We start from the raw sequence: 15,864 nt of genomic DNA, 5'->3' as shown, positions 1-15,864 counted from the left end.
GAACTCTGGCACAACTGATTGGGCACGATTACATAATTTGTGCCAAAGTGGAAAAAAAGAAATTGTAAGTAAAATAGCTAATGAATGTAAGATGATTTCATATCAGCATGCAGAGCTGTGTGCTTATGTGATTTTTACTCAAAGGGGGTAAAGGTCCACAAAGCAGTAAATGCAGTGTGTTATAGAGAAGTGAATGATGTGAAGCCCAGCCAAGTAATATCCCAGCACATATAAAAAAATATAGAAACAGATGCCACTGGCATGACTGATGCCCATTTACACCAGGGCTGTGTGTTAATCACATGGTATTGTGCTACGCACCTACCATGCCTTACAGTGCGGCAGAGGTGTCACGTTGCTATTCATTTGAATGGCACCCCAAACACACCTCTAACCTGCAATGTGAGTGTCCTGTTCAGCTCCTGGCAACCAGTGACATCACTGGTTGTGACTAGCTGGGTGGGATGCTAGCCAGAGCGTCACAGGTTGCTAAGAGCGCACCTGCCACCTGCCGCTCCCCCCCCACGTAACCCACTGAGATGCCCCATGAGGCAACTGCCTCAGGCTGCCTTATTTTATGGATGGCTCTCTAGGCACCTACATTATTCTGGTCACAATACCAGTTCCGCTCATGATTGGTGGATTACTATTGCTTCCCCTGGGACAAGACTCCACCAGCAACTGATAACTTGCTATGTGTAATGGTAAATGCAATGAAGCTGAGCTCAGAGAGGAAGAGAGCGCATAGCGCAGTGTTTTTTTTTTTTGTTTTTTTTAAACGGAACAGTGATTTGTAATCAGCAAAGCATGCTGTAATGCATTGGGGATTTTTGGGGAAATGTGCCTAAAGTTAAACTAGCCTTTAAACATTACAGAACAAATTTGATTGCATGTGAGTGACTAACTACTAGCTATACCATGACCTGGGTAAATGAGAACCTTCACAGAATTATTGGAAAACCTTTGGGGTATACACCCTGAGACTAGTGCAAGAATATGATGTTCCTGATTCATCAGAACTGAGGAAGCTGTTTAGATGAGTAGCGAAACGTCTTCAACATTACAAAACATGTCCAGTGGATTGTGAATTGCTGCTACTACTAGCTATACCATGATCTGAATAAATGTGAACCTTCACAGACAATATATAAAGTTGTAAATTATAAAAATGATATAATAACAGTAATGTAATAGTATAGCACAGCAGTACATAGGTCTCTTGTGATGTATAAACACAATAGGCATCAATACCTAACCAAAATCATCTCTTAGCTGATCTAATTGACTAGATGGACTTTCAAGGGTTAATGTGCATTTGCATTGTCCTTTGTGCTTCATTCCTCAATAATCCTATTTTTGTTGCTCAGATACAGTTCTTATAGATGAGTGTAGCTGAGAAAGGTTTGTGAACTTTGCTGTAGATAATGGAAAACCTGACAGTACTTCACTGATATAATGAACAGTCAGTGCTATAGTATTGTAGGCCAATTGTTTGAAGGCATATTGGAGAAGGTGTACCAATACAAATGTTTAGAAAAGAAGCAATACATTTTGGGTAAGGTTTGTAAGATCTGGATCTGCATGTAGCACTGTACATTGGAATGAAAAAGTACCTGAATTTCAGCTTATGAAAGGTTATGCCATGGCAGCGCTGGGAGTATAACAAACTACTTTTACAGGACACAGAGAAATGTACATTTCCCTACCTGGCTCTCCTCGTCTCCATCACTCCCGGTCTCTTCACTGCTGCTCTCCATAATCGAAATCTGTATCCCTGGTAAACGTTACTGCTTATATATGGATCAGTAGAGCCACACCAGACAGTGACCGCCCTGACACACATTATTTCATGCTCCCCTTCCCCAATGAACATCAAGTTTACTATAGCATAATTTGCACACTCAGACAGGCAGGCTTTTTACTTGTGTTTAATGGATATTTGACATGTGTGTGGGATATACAGAAACATTGATAGATCAAAAATCAATGTAATTGTATTCGCTATGAGTAGTCAAAGAATCGTGTAGCTTATATAGTGTTACAGTATTATAGTGTTAGATTTACAAATTAAAGTTGTCATTAGTCTTTCTAGTTTTAATCTTCGAATCACCCTGGTCTAGACCAGCCTTTTGCAAGCTTTTTCCCACAGAGGAGCTCTAGAAATAATTTTCAGGTCTTAAGGAACCCCTGCTAAAACTGATTATATGCACCCCTCATGGTACAATGGCATGAACAGTAAGTTGTCAGAGAAGTGCTTCTTTACATTGATGGTCAATGAAGTGTCCCTTACATGGTGGTCAGTAAAGTGCACCTTTACATTGGTGGTCAATGAAGTACCCCCTACATTGGTGGTCAATTTTGGTGCCCTCTTACATTGGTGGTCAATGAAGTGCCCCCTTATATTGGTGGTCAGTTAAGTTCCCCTTTACATTGCTGATCAATGGGAAGATTATTTCCCTTACAGAAAGCTACAAAGATTACTTGTGCCATAGGTTACTTACTTGAGAGATAAGAGGAGAGGCCCATACCGCTGGTTCCAAAAGTTACGTTGGTGGAAACTACACAGACACCATATGGTGGGAAATTGATATGCCACTCTTCGCTGCTCAGAGAAGCCCAAGCAACCTATGGTATCTTAGGGTTCTATGAAATGTTGATTGAGAAAGGCAGTCATAGAAGGTTTGGGCCATCTTTGATTGGGCACTATAGTCAAGCAAGTCCTGCTGTCTTTTCTTGTTAGTGTGTGCACATCCCACACAACCCAGCCCCCCGATGCTGCATTTCAGCTTGTGGGCTGCCAGACAGTTACAATTATACAACAGTTACAGTAAGTGATCACTTAGGTAGAACAGACTAAGGAAATGCTTTTCTCCTGCACAACTAACAACATCATTCTCAAAAGCTTTACCTTTCAGGCCTAGGCACAGTCACTGAACTGTAGCTCTTAGGGCTGCTCTTTAAATAACACAATAACAGAAATAGTAGAAATGTGTGTAAAGCCAGGAAGTCAAACATACAGCATGCTTGAGTGTGTTCTGCTGACCCTCTGCACTTAAAGTGGAACCAAAGTTCAATATGCTTACCTCCGTTCCAGTGATACAACATACGCCAACTCCCTTGCCGGCACCAACATCTTCACCAGCTTTGGTCAACTTGGATGGTTGGCCTGGGATGACATAACTACTGTACAAGTGCATGGCAGTTACTTCATTCAGGACCCAAGGCATGCCAAGAGTGTATACTAAGCCCTGGAAGATTGCTGGCAGGAAAAAACAGCTCTTTTTTGGAGGAGAGACAAAGTATGTCTCTTCTACAATAAAAAAACATCCTGCCAGCAACTTTTTTTACCCCAAGTAAAGTTTCACTTTAACTGCAGGCAGCTCAGAGTCATACAAAAACTGATAAAAGCTGGCATGCCTGCCTTCCCTAGAAATCTGAATCTCCACTTTAGCCAGTAGATGGTGCAAGAATATGATTTGCAGCACCGTTATGATTTAAAAAAAAAAAAAAAAAACACCATGGGGTGATTTACTAAAGGCAAATAGGCTGTTCACTTTCCAAGGACAATTTCCCCGAGCTTAGTGAATGTAGTGAAAATTCACCGAGCAAAGAATACCCAATCACATGCGAGGAAAAATTAAAAACAGTGTTTTTGCTTGCAGATGATTGGATGATGGAAGTATGCAGAGCTTCACCTCATTCATAAAGCTAAGGGGAACTTCCCTTGCAAAGGGAACAACCTATTTGCCCTTAGTAAATCACCACCCATGTCTCATATACCACAAGCTTTTATTCTAGTTATTGGACCTGGTGGGGTAGCTCATTGTCTATACATGCATATTGAGAACTTAGGCAGGACTCAGCAGAACGAATATTTACTTCAGTATATTTGTACATGTTTACAGCATGTTCATACAAATGAGTAATTTTTTTGTTGATTATTGGTTTCTTCTTTAATGATAAAAAGTAAAGTTTGCAAAAGTTATATTTTGTGATATGTCAAGAATTTACTAATGCAGACCTGCATGGTTCTGCAGTAACCAGGGTGACATATACCACATGTATGTTGTTTACCGTCAGGCAGTTTAATACATAATGGTGTTTCTCTATCTTGCTGAGACTAATGAAAAAAGGTCAAATGAATCAAACACGAATTGACTTAAGAAGGTATCTATGGTCAAAAAATAAAAATAAATATGCATTTCTATATTAAATTTTGTATAAGTTCTATCCCACTCCTAATAACCATATCCATCTGGAAGTTTGTAAACTTGCTCTTTGAAGATGCCCATAGGATGAAGTTCTATAATTCACAATTTTACTCAGCCCTCTGAATATGCACTTACTGGTGTCACGATTGTTACAGAGCCTGCCGTCTAATCTGCAGACCAGTATCTAAACAATGTAACATTTGAATTGCTTGCTGAAAGCAATGCATGATGGGACATGTCATTTGGAGACTGCATCACATCAAGCAGCAGAGAAAGAGATGCAAAGCACACTGGGAATTCATAAAAAGGATTTTTTTAAAAAGTAAGCTTTGATTGCATTATGAAAACAAAACTCTAGTATGTATTCCTATTACAATGTTGATGTCACAACCGGATAGTATACACTGGGACTTTACAACTCCTTTAATAGTCATGATGAGGAACAAATATTAGAAGTGTACTCAAAGCAGTTCATTGATTTAATTTGACAGTTTGACAATCCAATCTGAGGTCACAAAATAAAACTGGAAATGATGACAACTCATGTTTGTAGCAGCTTTACCATCGGAAAGCTCCGTGTGATTACTTATTTTCTTTTCTTACTTCAATCCAATACAAATTATCGTCGCTAACTACACAACCGAGGGAAATCCCATAATCCTCTTTGTGTACTATGCTAGGCTTTGGTTGCCATAACTGCAGGTGTTTGGTCATGTGTCACTTGCCCCTGGGATGCTCTCAGTTATGGCTTAATGATCTATTCTTTTCTTCCCATGTTAGAAAATTAAATACTCAAACCAAATGAGTTTAAAAATATCTTGTCACATCACATGCGCCTATACTGCATTATGCTCACTATATCTTATGACTTTCTTATTTTATGTGCACAGATCCTTTGCCATGACAATATACAGTATAAGTTATAATAAACCAGGAAAGCAGGGAGAAAGGGAAAATGGAGAAAGAATAGAAAAAGTTAAAGAAAAGAGTGCAAAGAAAAAGGTTTGAGGATGCACCCCGACCCTCTAAAAACATACTCTTGCTTCACAAAGAAGAAACATGTATACCCAAATAAGTCATCCATGGTTCCCAAATAACTTCAAAGCAGAATCTCTTGTCATGTGTTATACTATAGAGTTTTTCATGAACCATAATCCATGAAACCTTAGCCTTAAAAAACAAGAAAGGAACCCTAGGCGATTTCCAGGCCTTAGCAATGGTCATTTTTAAAAGTTGAAGACAGAGGCGGATTGAGCAAGGCGAACCATGGGTCACATGGCACTCGTACCTGAGTGATTCTATAGATCAAAGTAAACAATCTGTTCCAAAACGGGCGTAATTTAAGACATAACCACCATACATGATGCATGGAAACCATACAATTACAGCCTCTAAAGCACATAGGGGAGGAACCGAGATAAATAATCGCTTCACTTAAGGAGACATTAGGCAGGCCTCTGGAAGATTGGCATCAGTGTTGTTCTAGGTCATCTAGAGACATTTCATGGCCAATTAGAAGGAAAACCCAATAATATAGAGCAAATAAGAGACATTCCTCCACTCAACATTCCAGAATGTAGGCACCAATGTTCATAAACAGTACAAGTTGGGGAAGTGGATGATAATGGGCCCAAAGACGAGATAAAGTGACTAATCTGCATGGAATGAAATAATTCAGATGATGGTAATCGCAGTCTTTCCCCACAATATGCCAGAGAAATAGGTTTACGGTCTTTAAAATAATCAATCCAATACAAACCCTTATCAAGCCACCATTTAAAGGCCTGAGATTGGTGTCCTAGAGAAAAAACTTGGTTCTGGAAAAGGTAAGCCAGGGAAGTGTGAGGTGATGACAAATTGTGACATCTCTTTAATCTATCCCACAAAGATAGGGAGTAAGACAAAGTCGGAGCCAAAATTGTTGGGCGTTACTTAGGTGTGAGCCACTTTAGTAGATAAAAGAGATATTGGAAACTGATTCAGACTCCATGGACACCCAATCCGGTAATTCCCCCTTAGAGTAAGCTATAGATAGTTGTGTTAGCTGAGCAGGCTGATAATAGTAACACATTGTGCACTCCCAAACCTCCCATATTGCGGGTCTTAAAGGAAACCATTTTAGGGAGTCTAGGTTGCTTTTTTCCTTCATATAAATTTGGTAATATAAGTTTGGAGTCTTAAAATATCAGCCCTGTGAATAACAATTGGTAGTGCTGCAAAATAATAAAGAATTCTGAGAAATAGGGGTTGATTTACTAACCTTATAAACACACCACGAACATGTATACACCTCTGTAGTGTGTTCCCTCCCAGCATGATCTATGGGTGGAATCTAAACACCTTTGTAGTGTGTACACACCCAGCAGGTGTGTTGTGCAAAGCCAAGCATGAATTTGCAAGGTGATCTTGTGTAAATTAGCTCTATGTTGTGTTGCTTGCGTTGATGAATGCAGGAATGTAAATGCATGAGCTAACCATTTTTGTCTAAACTGTGAAGCAGCATTATATATGCATCATGTGCATGATTTTTCCATATATGGCATTAGTGGAAATATGCTTTTAGAGACTTTTTGGTTGATAAATACGTTTTGCTGTGTAAAAATCACACGCACCTAGTGCGTGCGTGTGTTTAGGTTAGTAAATCACCCCCATAATGTCATCTTGACTGCATTAATGCGACCTAACCATGATAAATTATATGAGGCCCACTAATTTAAATAATCTTTTAGCTGTCGAAAAAGGTAGGGATAATTTACTGCATAAACTTGAGAGAAATGGGATGGACGTTGAATCCCCAAGTACTGCAAGGAGACAATGTTCCAGGTGAAAGGGAAAGAGGAAATCAAATGGGACCAAATGTCTATCGGCAAGTTTATAGAGCTCTACTAAATAAAAGACAACACGAGCTGCCTGCTTTTACCTGCTTTTACCTGGCAAGTGGCCCATGTGCCCTCTGAAATTACATTGTTGTTTATTTGTATATTGACATGTATGTTGCACAGAGCACCAACGTGAGCAAATGCAACATTCACAATATGAGACAGTCCTTTAATACAGACACACAAAGACACTACATATAGAAACAATAGCTATTTCAGTTACTGCATTTTTTGTTAATTATTATTTTAAAACAGTGATATAAAGCTGCACCTCCTGCACCAACAAAACCCACCTACTCATATACTAGCCAAGCGCCACCCCTTTCACATGCAGGTTGGTAAGAGAAGAGTTTGAGGTGTTCACACTATACAATCTTCTTTAGATATATCAACTATGCAATGAGAGCACGGTCACCTTAAGAAATTAAAAGGACCCGATACAGTCTACCTGGCATACCCCCCCCCCCATCATGTCATGCCTTGTAGGAAGCGGAGGCAGCCTTAGTGCACATCTATGCAAAAATCAGTACATCTCTGCACAATAAATGACAATGCACCCAGTTATGAGAAAATAAACACAGAAGATAACGAGGCTAAGCCCACCAGAGTCACATCTGTTTACGCTTTGTACTAACCACCTAATGTTAAGCAAGTGACAGCAGGGAACAATGTGCATGCACTCACTGGGTAAGGTGGGGAGAAGGAGCCGAGTTGTGATGCTGATTATGATGAGCCACCATCGCTCACCTAGACAAGGTCTGTGCTCCATGGATGCTAGCTGCTGCTTTGCTATGTGATTGACAGCTGCCTACTGTCATCCTGTGCAGGTGCTGTGCATCGTTGTCCACTGCCTCTGCCCCTCTGACGATATATCTGCACTGCCTTTACGTGGAGCTGCAATAAAAATTATACTGTGCAGAGGACAGCATTTGAGACCCTGTACAGTTTGTCGACAGTTCTTGCCAGGCCCCCCTACTCAGCTGATGGGGCCAGGTCCCAGTACATAAGGACTGCCTGTACCCCTCTACTGGCGGCCATGACTTTGAGTTATTTCTTTGAGATATTTCCCTTCACTTACTGTTGTATCTACAGGATAGAAGGTGAAGGGAAATCTCCCTAATAGGACACAGATGGCAAAAAGAAAAATCTGTCAGAGGTAAACCGAGATTTCGGCCACCAAAAACATGGCTGAAAATAGTACTTTGGGCAAAGCAGGTACTATAACGGCTGAAAATGCAGCAGAAAATTCTGTGCATCCCTAACTTCTCTCCTCCCCACTGGATGCCGATCCAGTGGGGAGGAGAGAGGGTTTCAGGAGGCGGAGCGGGGCGAAGACAGCTCAGGATGCCAAGCGGGACAGGGCGGAGACAGCTGTCACAGGAGCAGAGCTCTCCTCCCGCACCACCCAGCTCAGTCTCCCGTTTAAAAAAAATAAATACAATTAAAACATAGTTTAATCGAAATTAAAAAGGTTGGGAAAACAAAGGGTTATTTTCGGTTTCGGCCTGACAATCTTTTTATTTTCGGTCTCGGTCTAAGAAATTCCATTAAGGTGCATCTCTGGTTCTGACCACTCCCTTCCCTCTTTAAGGTGATGAATGCAGGTTGATCATGCCACTCTTAAAGTAGTAATACGCTTTCAAACTTTTTCAATAATGAATCCAGATCAATAAAATGTCCAGTAAAGTATTTCTTTAAATTTTTTCCTAAAAACGTATAGTCATCATGTTTACAAACTGCTGGCTCCAACTCTCTCATCTTGGATTCCCTGAACTTCCTGTGTAGTACAAAGTCACAAGGGACAGCGCAGTCTCCATCAGCTGTCCATATACTAGCTTGGAGGAGGAAGAAAGAGGGTGACTTGCCTTGCTGTGCCTGTGTGTTTGTGGAGACACACACAGCTTACTACCATGAACAAGGGTGGCTCCATAGGACCCTGCAAGGGAAGGAAGCCACCCTAAAACATGATATTAGGGCCAGTGCTCAGGGGGAGCAGCTGATTCTGCAGGTAACAAACTTTTAACCATCAAGATGCAGCATCCATTATAAGTGTTTTTATCAGCATTTCAAATAGCTTAAAAACCTTTTGACCTTAATATCACTTTAACTCTTCCACAACCTATTCATTTTGTGGTACCATAGGAGCAGGCAAAGGGGTCTGTTTATCAATATTTGTACCCAAGATTCACACAACTCTAAACCAATGATTTACATATTTTGACAAGATTCAATTCGAAAAAAGGTCTGAATCTTGGGTGGAAGATTGGTGAAAATCTTGATTAATGGACCCCAAAGAGTATAGACTTTTAAGATGCACCTATCCCACCTCAACATAATAACTGTCCTTTTACTTCTTCCATCAGCTCATCCTACACAATTATTCACTTTTTGTACCACTTACCCTACCTACTAGATTGTAAGCTCTTTCGAGCAGGGCCCTCCTAACCCCCTTGTATTAAAATTGTATTGTAACTGTACTGCCTCCCTCCATTTCATAAAGCAATGCGCAAACTGTTGGCGCTGTATAAAACCAGTACAATAATTATAATAATAATAATACACCTTCATTGTCATTACTGAAGGAACTAGAAGTAGTGTGTCTACCTTTCCTGCCCCCCTTCCTTTCACACACATTTTTTTCCTTTCTTGAGTACAGGTGCACTTTAAAATCTGTGCTGTCCCTTCATATAGATGATTTATGGCAAGTATTTACTGTCTGTGTGTGTGTGTGTGTGTGTGTGTGTTTGTGTGTGTGTACTCTAATGTGAGAAATGTCTAGTAAATTGATTTTTATCATACCAACACACCAAAAACCATATTAGTAGCTGCAGAGCTATCTAGGAGCTGGAGCTGTCAGTCACTGCCACTGAATTCCTTGAAATTGCACCACATTAGTGAATGTGACGTCTTAAGACAGAATGGAGATTGACAAGTCTGCTTCCCAAGAGGTCATGCAAATCCCTAAACACGTTACCGCACTGGTCTCAGCTTCTAGTGTGACAAGTTAAAGTCACTGCCCTTTAAACATCAATTGCATTCACAATTCTACATATGATGGAAATACAAAATGTTCCTTGGCATTAATACTTCTGTACTATTCTCAATATCACTTAGGGAGTTCAATGAACATTTATTTTCCAAAAATGTGTGAAATGAAACATTTCAGATTACAGTTTTGCATGCAATCGCACTTGTTCTATTGTAGTGTAAGATAATTAAAATGCAGAACTCTGCAGTAGACACAGAGAAGCAGATATACACTCAAACTTTAATAGTTGATGTGTCTTCTTATTGTAGCAGTAATTCTTTGATGTTGTGGAAGGATCTAATAATAAAAGGGTCAATTACCAGTATCATTTATTCTAACTGGAAGTCACAAATAAATCATCTATATAATTTAACTTCTATCGTAAGATATGAAGTAATCCAGAGAAAAGATCTTTTATTGTCACGCTAGTTCTGTTTGCCCTTGTAGTCCTAATCTTACAGAAACACACAATCTGTCACTTCCCTGCAGCTCTAATAAGTCCAATTGTAATCCCGTCTGCATCTCATAATAATCTCCCTGCATGGCTTTAGCAAGTGGCCAAGAAGAAGTGACACAAGAAGACATCCTTACCATTTGCTGCAGTGTGAGGGATCTCCCCTGCTCTGGTCTGTATGTTTTCCTGCACCTCTCTCTTCTCCTGCCAGCCTCTGTATTGCTACACCAGAATACGTCACTGATTCTAGTCTGTTACTCTACCTCTCTGTGTCCTGATTCTTCTTTCAGGCACATAGCTTGGAAAGCAATGCAGAGTGCAGAGCTTGTATCCTACTGGAAGACTTTGTAAGTTTATGGCAGTCAAAGAGTATGCTTCTTTCCATCACTCTGACTGCATAGAAGACTCTGCCATGCATATGTATATCTGTATTTGTATTTGTACTGATTAGCAGGGCGCAGGGAGAGATGGGAGCTGCTCAGACTGCTGAGTCTGTTGCTTGGCTCCAGGTCACTGCCAGCTGCTCCCATTCCTGCCTCATTCTTTCTCTCACTTGCTCACCCCCTCTCTTTGCCTCCCTACATTTAAAGCAGGGCCAATCTTAAATTATATGGCACCCGATTCAAATGTATATGGCACCCACTTCCCATCTCTGTGGGAAAAAAAGCAAATATTGCTCATTTTATTAACAATTGGCAATAAAGTTTAGAGTCAGGAAAAAAATCCCCTTGCAGTGTGGCTTCCCCCACACTGCAAGGGGTCACTGCTCTTTTTTATATAGGGCTCTGGTGTAAAGTAGTTTTTCTTACCTGATCCCCGCTCCTTTAGGCTCCATAGATACAACCCCTATCTGAACAACGATTATGTATAGTATAAATAATCAGTTGGCATTTAAAAAAAAAAAAAAAAAAAAAATGTTGTAACATGTATCCTTTTTTACATTCAGAATTGCTGATTGATCTCCTCAGCTTCCTTGCCACCACTTCTACTTCCATACATGCATGTACACCAGCAATGACTGTATGGCATTTATCCAGTAAGTTTTAATATTGGACCATGCCTTGTCAACGTGTGTTGAAACTACTACTTGCCTGTGTGACAAGGTAATAAAGCAAGAATGGGAGACACAAACGTGTCTATTTATACACAATTTGAAGGCCATCACCCCTGCAAATATATATGAACATTTGTTTTGGGAAAGTAATGGCACAAACAAATGTCCCTAATATATATACTTTCCCGGTTCGACTATAGCATGTTGTATTATTACATTATGGCCACTAGATGGAGCTGAGGAGTATCCGGTAAATATTTTTTATGGCCACTAGCACCATCTAGTAGCCATAGTGTATTACAGCACACTACATATGAACTGGGGAAAAATATATATTAGGGACATTTGCCTGTGCCATTATTCACCCAAAACAATATTCGCAAAGTCAAGGGCCTTGTGAATTGTTTATAAATAGACCCCAAAGTGTCTGACAATAGACCTTAAAAGCAGGATTGCTATGTATTATCTTAACAAACACATCAAATGTAAGAAGTTTAAAAGGACTTTTGTAATAACATTACCATGTTAAAGCTTATATCAAATGTTAGTGATTGGAATATGACCTTATGAAGAAATGTACATCCTCCGCCACTTGAAATTTGAAGATCTGTTGTAAATGTAGTGTCCAGTAGGGTTGGGCTTGATGTTCGAGCCGAACGTGAGTTCGACTCGAACGTCGCTAGTTCGTGTGTTCGCCTGCTGAACGCCCTGTGTGCATTGGAGAGCCCTGATTGGCTAAAGCTTTGCACCTGAACTGTGGCCCAATCAGGGCACAGAGAACTGTGAGAACCATGTTCGGGCAAAGTCATGATGACTCTGCCCAATCATAGCTCACCTGTTGCAACAGTAAACAGTTGGGCGGAGCTAGCTGTCACTGCTAGCTCCGCCCAATTGTTTATAAGTTGCCGTCATCTGTCAAAATGCCATTCTACGGCGGGTGTTCGGCGTAGTGATGGGATGGCCGTCGTCATTTAAAAAAAATAATTTCTATTTATTTTTTATTTAATCGAGTCATCGGCGTCGTGGACAACACTGGTCGTCGTGATTGACACTGGATTAGGTTGATGGATCAATTTTTGGATTTTTTTTTTTTAAACAAAGGACTTGTCAAAAATCCTTTGTTGTGGTTTTTTTTTTTCGAATCAAGGATTTTTGATAAAAGTCTGGACCTTTTATTTAAATTTGTTTGAACCCTTTAGTGAATGGGTAGGGGTACAAGTACCGCTTACTCATTCACAAGGGGGGACGTATCTGGGTGCCCCTTTATTAAAGGTGTACCCTGATGTGAATAAGCTCCTTGCCCGCACCCCCGTGCATTGGCACAGGGACAAAGTGTTTTTCCAGGGGCGACCCTGGAAAAGCACCCTCCCAGTGAAGGCATGTGGCCTGGTATTGAAGGGGGGGGGGGCGCTCCCCCCCCCCCCCCCCCTCTCTTGCCCTGCCAGGCCTGTGCTCAGATCAAGGGTCTGGAATTTTAGGGGGGACCCCACGTCCCCCCCCCCATTTGGGGGTGGGGTTCCCCTTTAAAATTCCTACCAGACCTTAAGGGTCTGGTATGACTTTTGGGGGGAACCCCACACTTTTTTTTTAACTGAACTGGGGTCCCTCCTAACATTGCTACCAGACCTAAATGGTCTGGTATTGTTTGAGAGGGGGAACTGCACGCTTTAAAAAGAAAAAAAAAAGTAATTTTTTTTCTTTAGAAATTTCAGTTTTGCTGCAGCAGGTTCTGTACGTCGTATAGATGCGCCACTTTACAGGCAGGTTAAACGGACCCCCCAGGCACTGAATTTAAAGGAATTTTTCATTTTTATTGTTACCCTTTAGGTGATGTTAAAATCACTGCTCCTTTGAAAACAGTATATTTAACCCTTTCGCTGCCAAGGACGTATGGCATACGGACCTACAAAATATTTTCTAAAGTTCTACCTCCATAGACTTGCATTGAGTTTGAGTTCGAACTTTTTGGATGTTCTAAAGTTCGAATGCGAACTGAACTTGGGCCTGTTCGGCCCATCCTTAGTGTCCAGTCCAATATACAGAGCATTGTCTTGTATCCAGTCTATTCCAAGAGCTCTGGCCAGGGGGAACAGGCCAATCTAAAGAGTCTGTTCTTGTGAATTGCCCAATACAAATGTCTGATGATAGATCTACCAGTCCTAATTCTAAGTTTAAAGCTGGTTGTATACATTAGATGGACAGCACCAGATAGAGGACTCCAACTCAATTCTTTAAACATCTGCATGTTTATAATGCACAAATTACCTAATGGGCTCACACCTTTGGGAGCTAAAAGAAGGTGTTTGCTGAGTGGTCTCAATTTCTACCTAGCAGCTCCCAAATGCAGAGCCTGTAAAATGGTAGTTAGCCAGTCAGTTCATTACATTGTCCTAATTCTGAACCGTGACTTGCTCCAGGCATAGAAGTACATTGCTTCACCTGGTGAGATGCTTAATCAGAAGAGCCTCTGAAGCAGACTAGAACACTTCCCACGGAACCACGCGGGATGCTCCTCTGCCCTTACAGATGATCTTGGTCTACAAACAATTTGATCAGACATGCATGAAATTTGTGGGCAACTGTGCTCGCCAAATTGGATTTGAACAAAGCAATCCTCGCCATTCTTAGGCTCTCTTCCTATAAGGATCCATACTTGATGCTTGGTGTATATGGAAGTACATGTTCAATTTATCTCTAGACCTTTTTATAGATTGGGGACGGAAAACCAGCAAGAAATAAATACATTAATTTGTAATCTCACAAGTGAATGGTATTTTCCTCCCTTCAGATGATGTGTTCTAGTCACATGCCCTAGCCACATTTTTACTATTAAAGGAGAACTATGGGGACAGTGCTTTTCCCCATAGTTCTCTTAAGGGTCATAGGAGGACAAAAACTAGCCCGGGGGGGATCCTCCAGCACTGACTGGAGGAACGGATGGGGGAGGGGGCGGGCATTCCCTGAGATCTTGTGAGATTACAAATGAAAAGTCACGGCTCTCTCAATGGCACCGTAGCCAGGCCCTCTGGCCACAATGCGATCGTCCGCACGGGATTGCAAGGCACATTGTGCCTGCGGTCCGGTGCAATCAAAATAGTGCTTGCAGCATTTTGATCACATCGCACTGGACCGGACCACAGGCACAATGTGCCTTGAGATCCCGTGCGGGCGATCGCATTGCGGCCGGAGGGCTTGGCTACGGTGCCATTCACTTCAATGGCCCGCCACGCCCCCTCCTGCCCCACTAAAAAGTGAGCCGGCCGCAATGCGAGGCAGTGCGTTCTGGCCAGAATCGGGCCGGAACGCAATGCAACTGCTGTGAACGGGCCCTTAGTCTTGGAGAGCAGCCCCCAGCATTGGAAAATTTGCTCCTGAAATTAAGTATTTTAAAAATTAAGAGCAGCATGTGCTCGCTGTTTACAACTTAAGTTACATGAAATCATATTATGGTGATTGCTCCCCAGATCTTCTGTTATATGAACATTTGTGATTAACTCCAAATTGTTTGATATTAATAGACCCAGCAGAGCATCATTTCTAGTTGGGGCTTTTATAAACTGTACCATGAAATTGCCTTGTAATAGGTTTATAAATGTCTTGTATAAGTTTATAAATGTTCACCCTGTTACTGTTCCAGCATTGCCATTATACCAGTCAATATCAGGGGAGTTAAAATCTCCCATTATTATGACTGTCGCAGCACTAGCAGCCCTTTCCATACGTATAAGGAGCGGAGTCTGTATCTCCTAATTAACAGTGGGGGTCCTGTAACAATCTGCACTAATTACTTTCACAGAATGCACACTAATATGTAACTTCTCCCATAATGCATCAGAATAGTCACACTCCCCATCAATAAAGTCTTCTTTCACACTTACGTTTAGATCACTTCTGACATAGAGACAGACACAGCCACCTTTTCGTTTTACCCGCTTTCTCCGAAAGAGTGTAGCCAGGAATGTTACCAGCCAAATCATGTGACGAACAAGCCAAGATTCCAACACATTAACGAAATCATAGTACCCTTCATACACTAAAGTTTCCAACTCTCTTTTGCTTGGCAGGCTTCTGGCATTGGTGAAATAACACTTTAATCTATTGTTGCATTTCGTGCTTGTATAAACCTTTTTCGTAGTACAAATAGTGCAGTAGTGGTCAGTAATATTGGTTTGTAACATAGGAATCTCATTATCACATGTAATAGCCCTCCCCCCATTCCACACTCCATTAGTGTCTGA

At 41.1% G+C, this 15,864-nt stretch overlaps 1 protein-coding gene across 1 annotated transcript in view; it reads right to left on the bottom strand.

Annotated features, from left to right (window-relative positions):
- LOC108790882 (septin-4-like) overlaps positions 1-10,916 on the bottom strand; it is a 47,187-nt gene extending 36,271 nt beyond the window's left edge. The window contains exon 1 of the mRNA XM_018561240.1: positions 10,710-10,916. Within this exon, the coding sequence (XP_018416742.1) occupies positions 10,710-10,712 (3 nt within the window). The 5' untranslated portion in view covers positions 10,713-10,916. The remainder of the gene's footprint in view (positions 1-10,709) is intronic.
- Between the last annotated feature and the right edge of the window lie 4,948 nt (positions 10,917-15,864).

This window comes from Nanorana parkeri, unplaced genomic scaffold (assembly GCF_000935625.1).
Source record: "Nanorana parkeri isolate BGI_ZX_2015 unplaced genomic scaffold, ASM93562v1 scaffold509, whole genome shotgun sequence".
NCBI classification, from domain to species: Eukaryota; Metazoa; Chordata; class Amphibia; order Anura; family Dicroglossidae; genus Nanorana; species Nanorana parkeri.
Note: the sequence above shows the minus strand (reverse complement) of the source record. Positions and strands in the feature narration are given on the sequence as shown.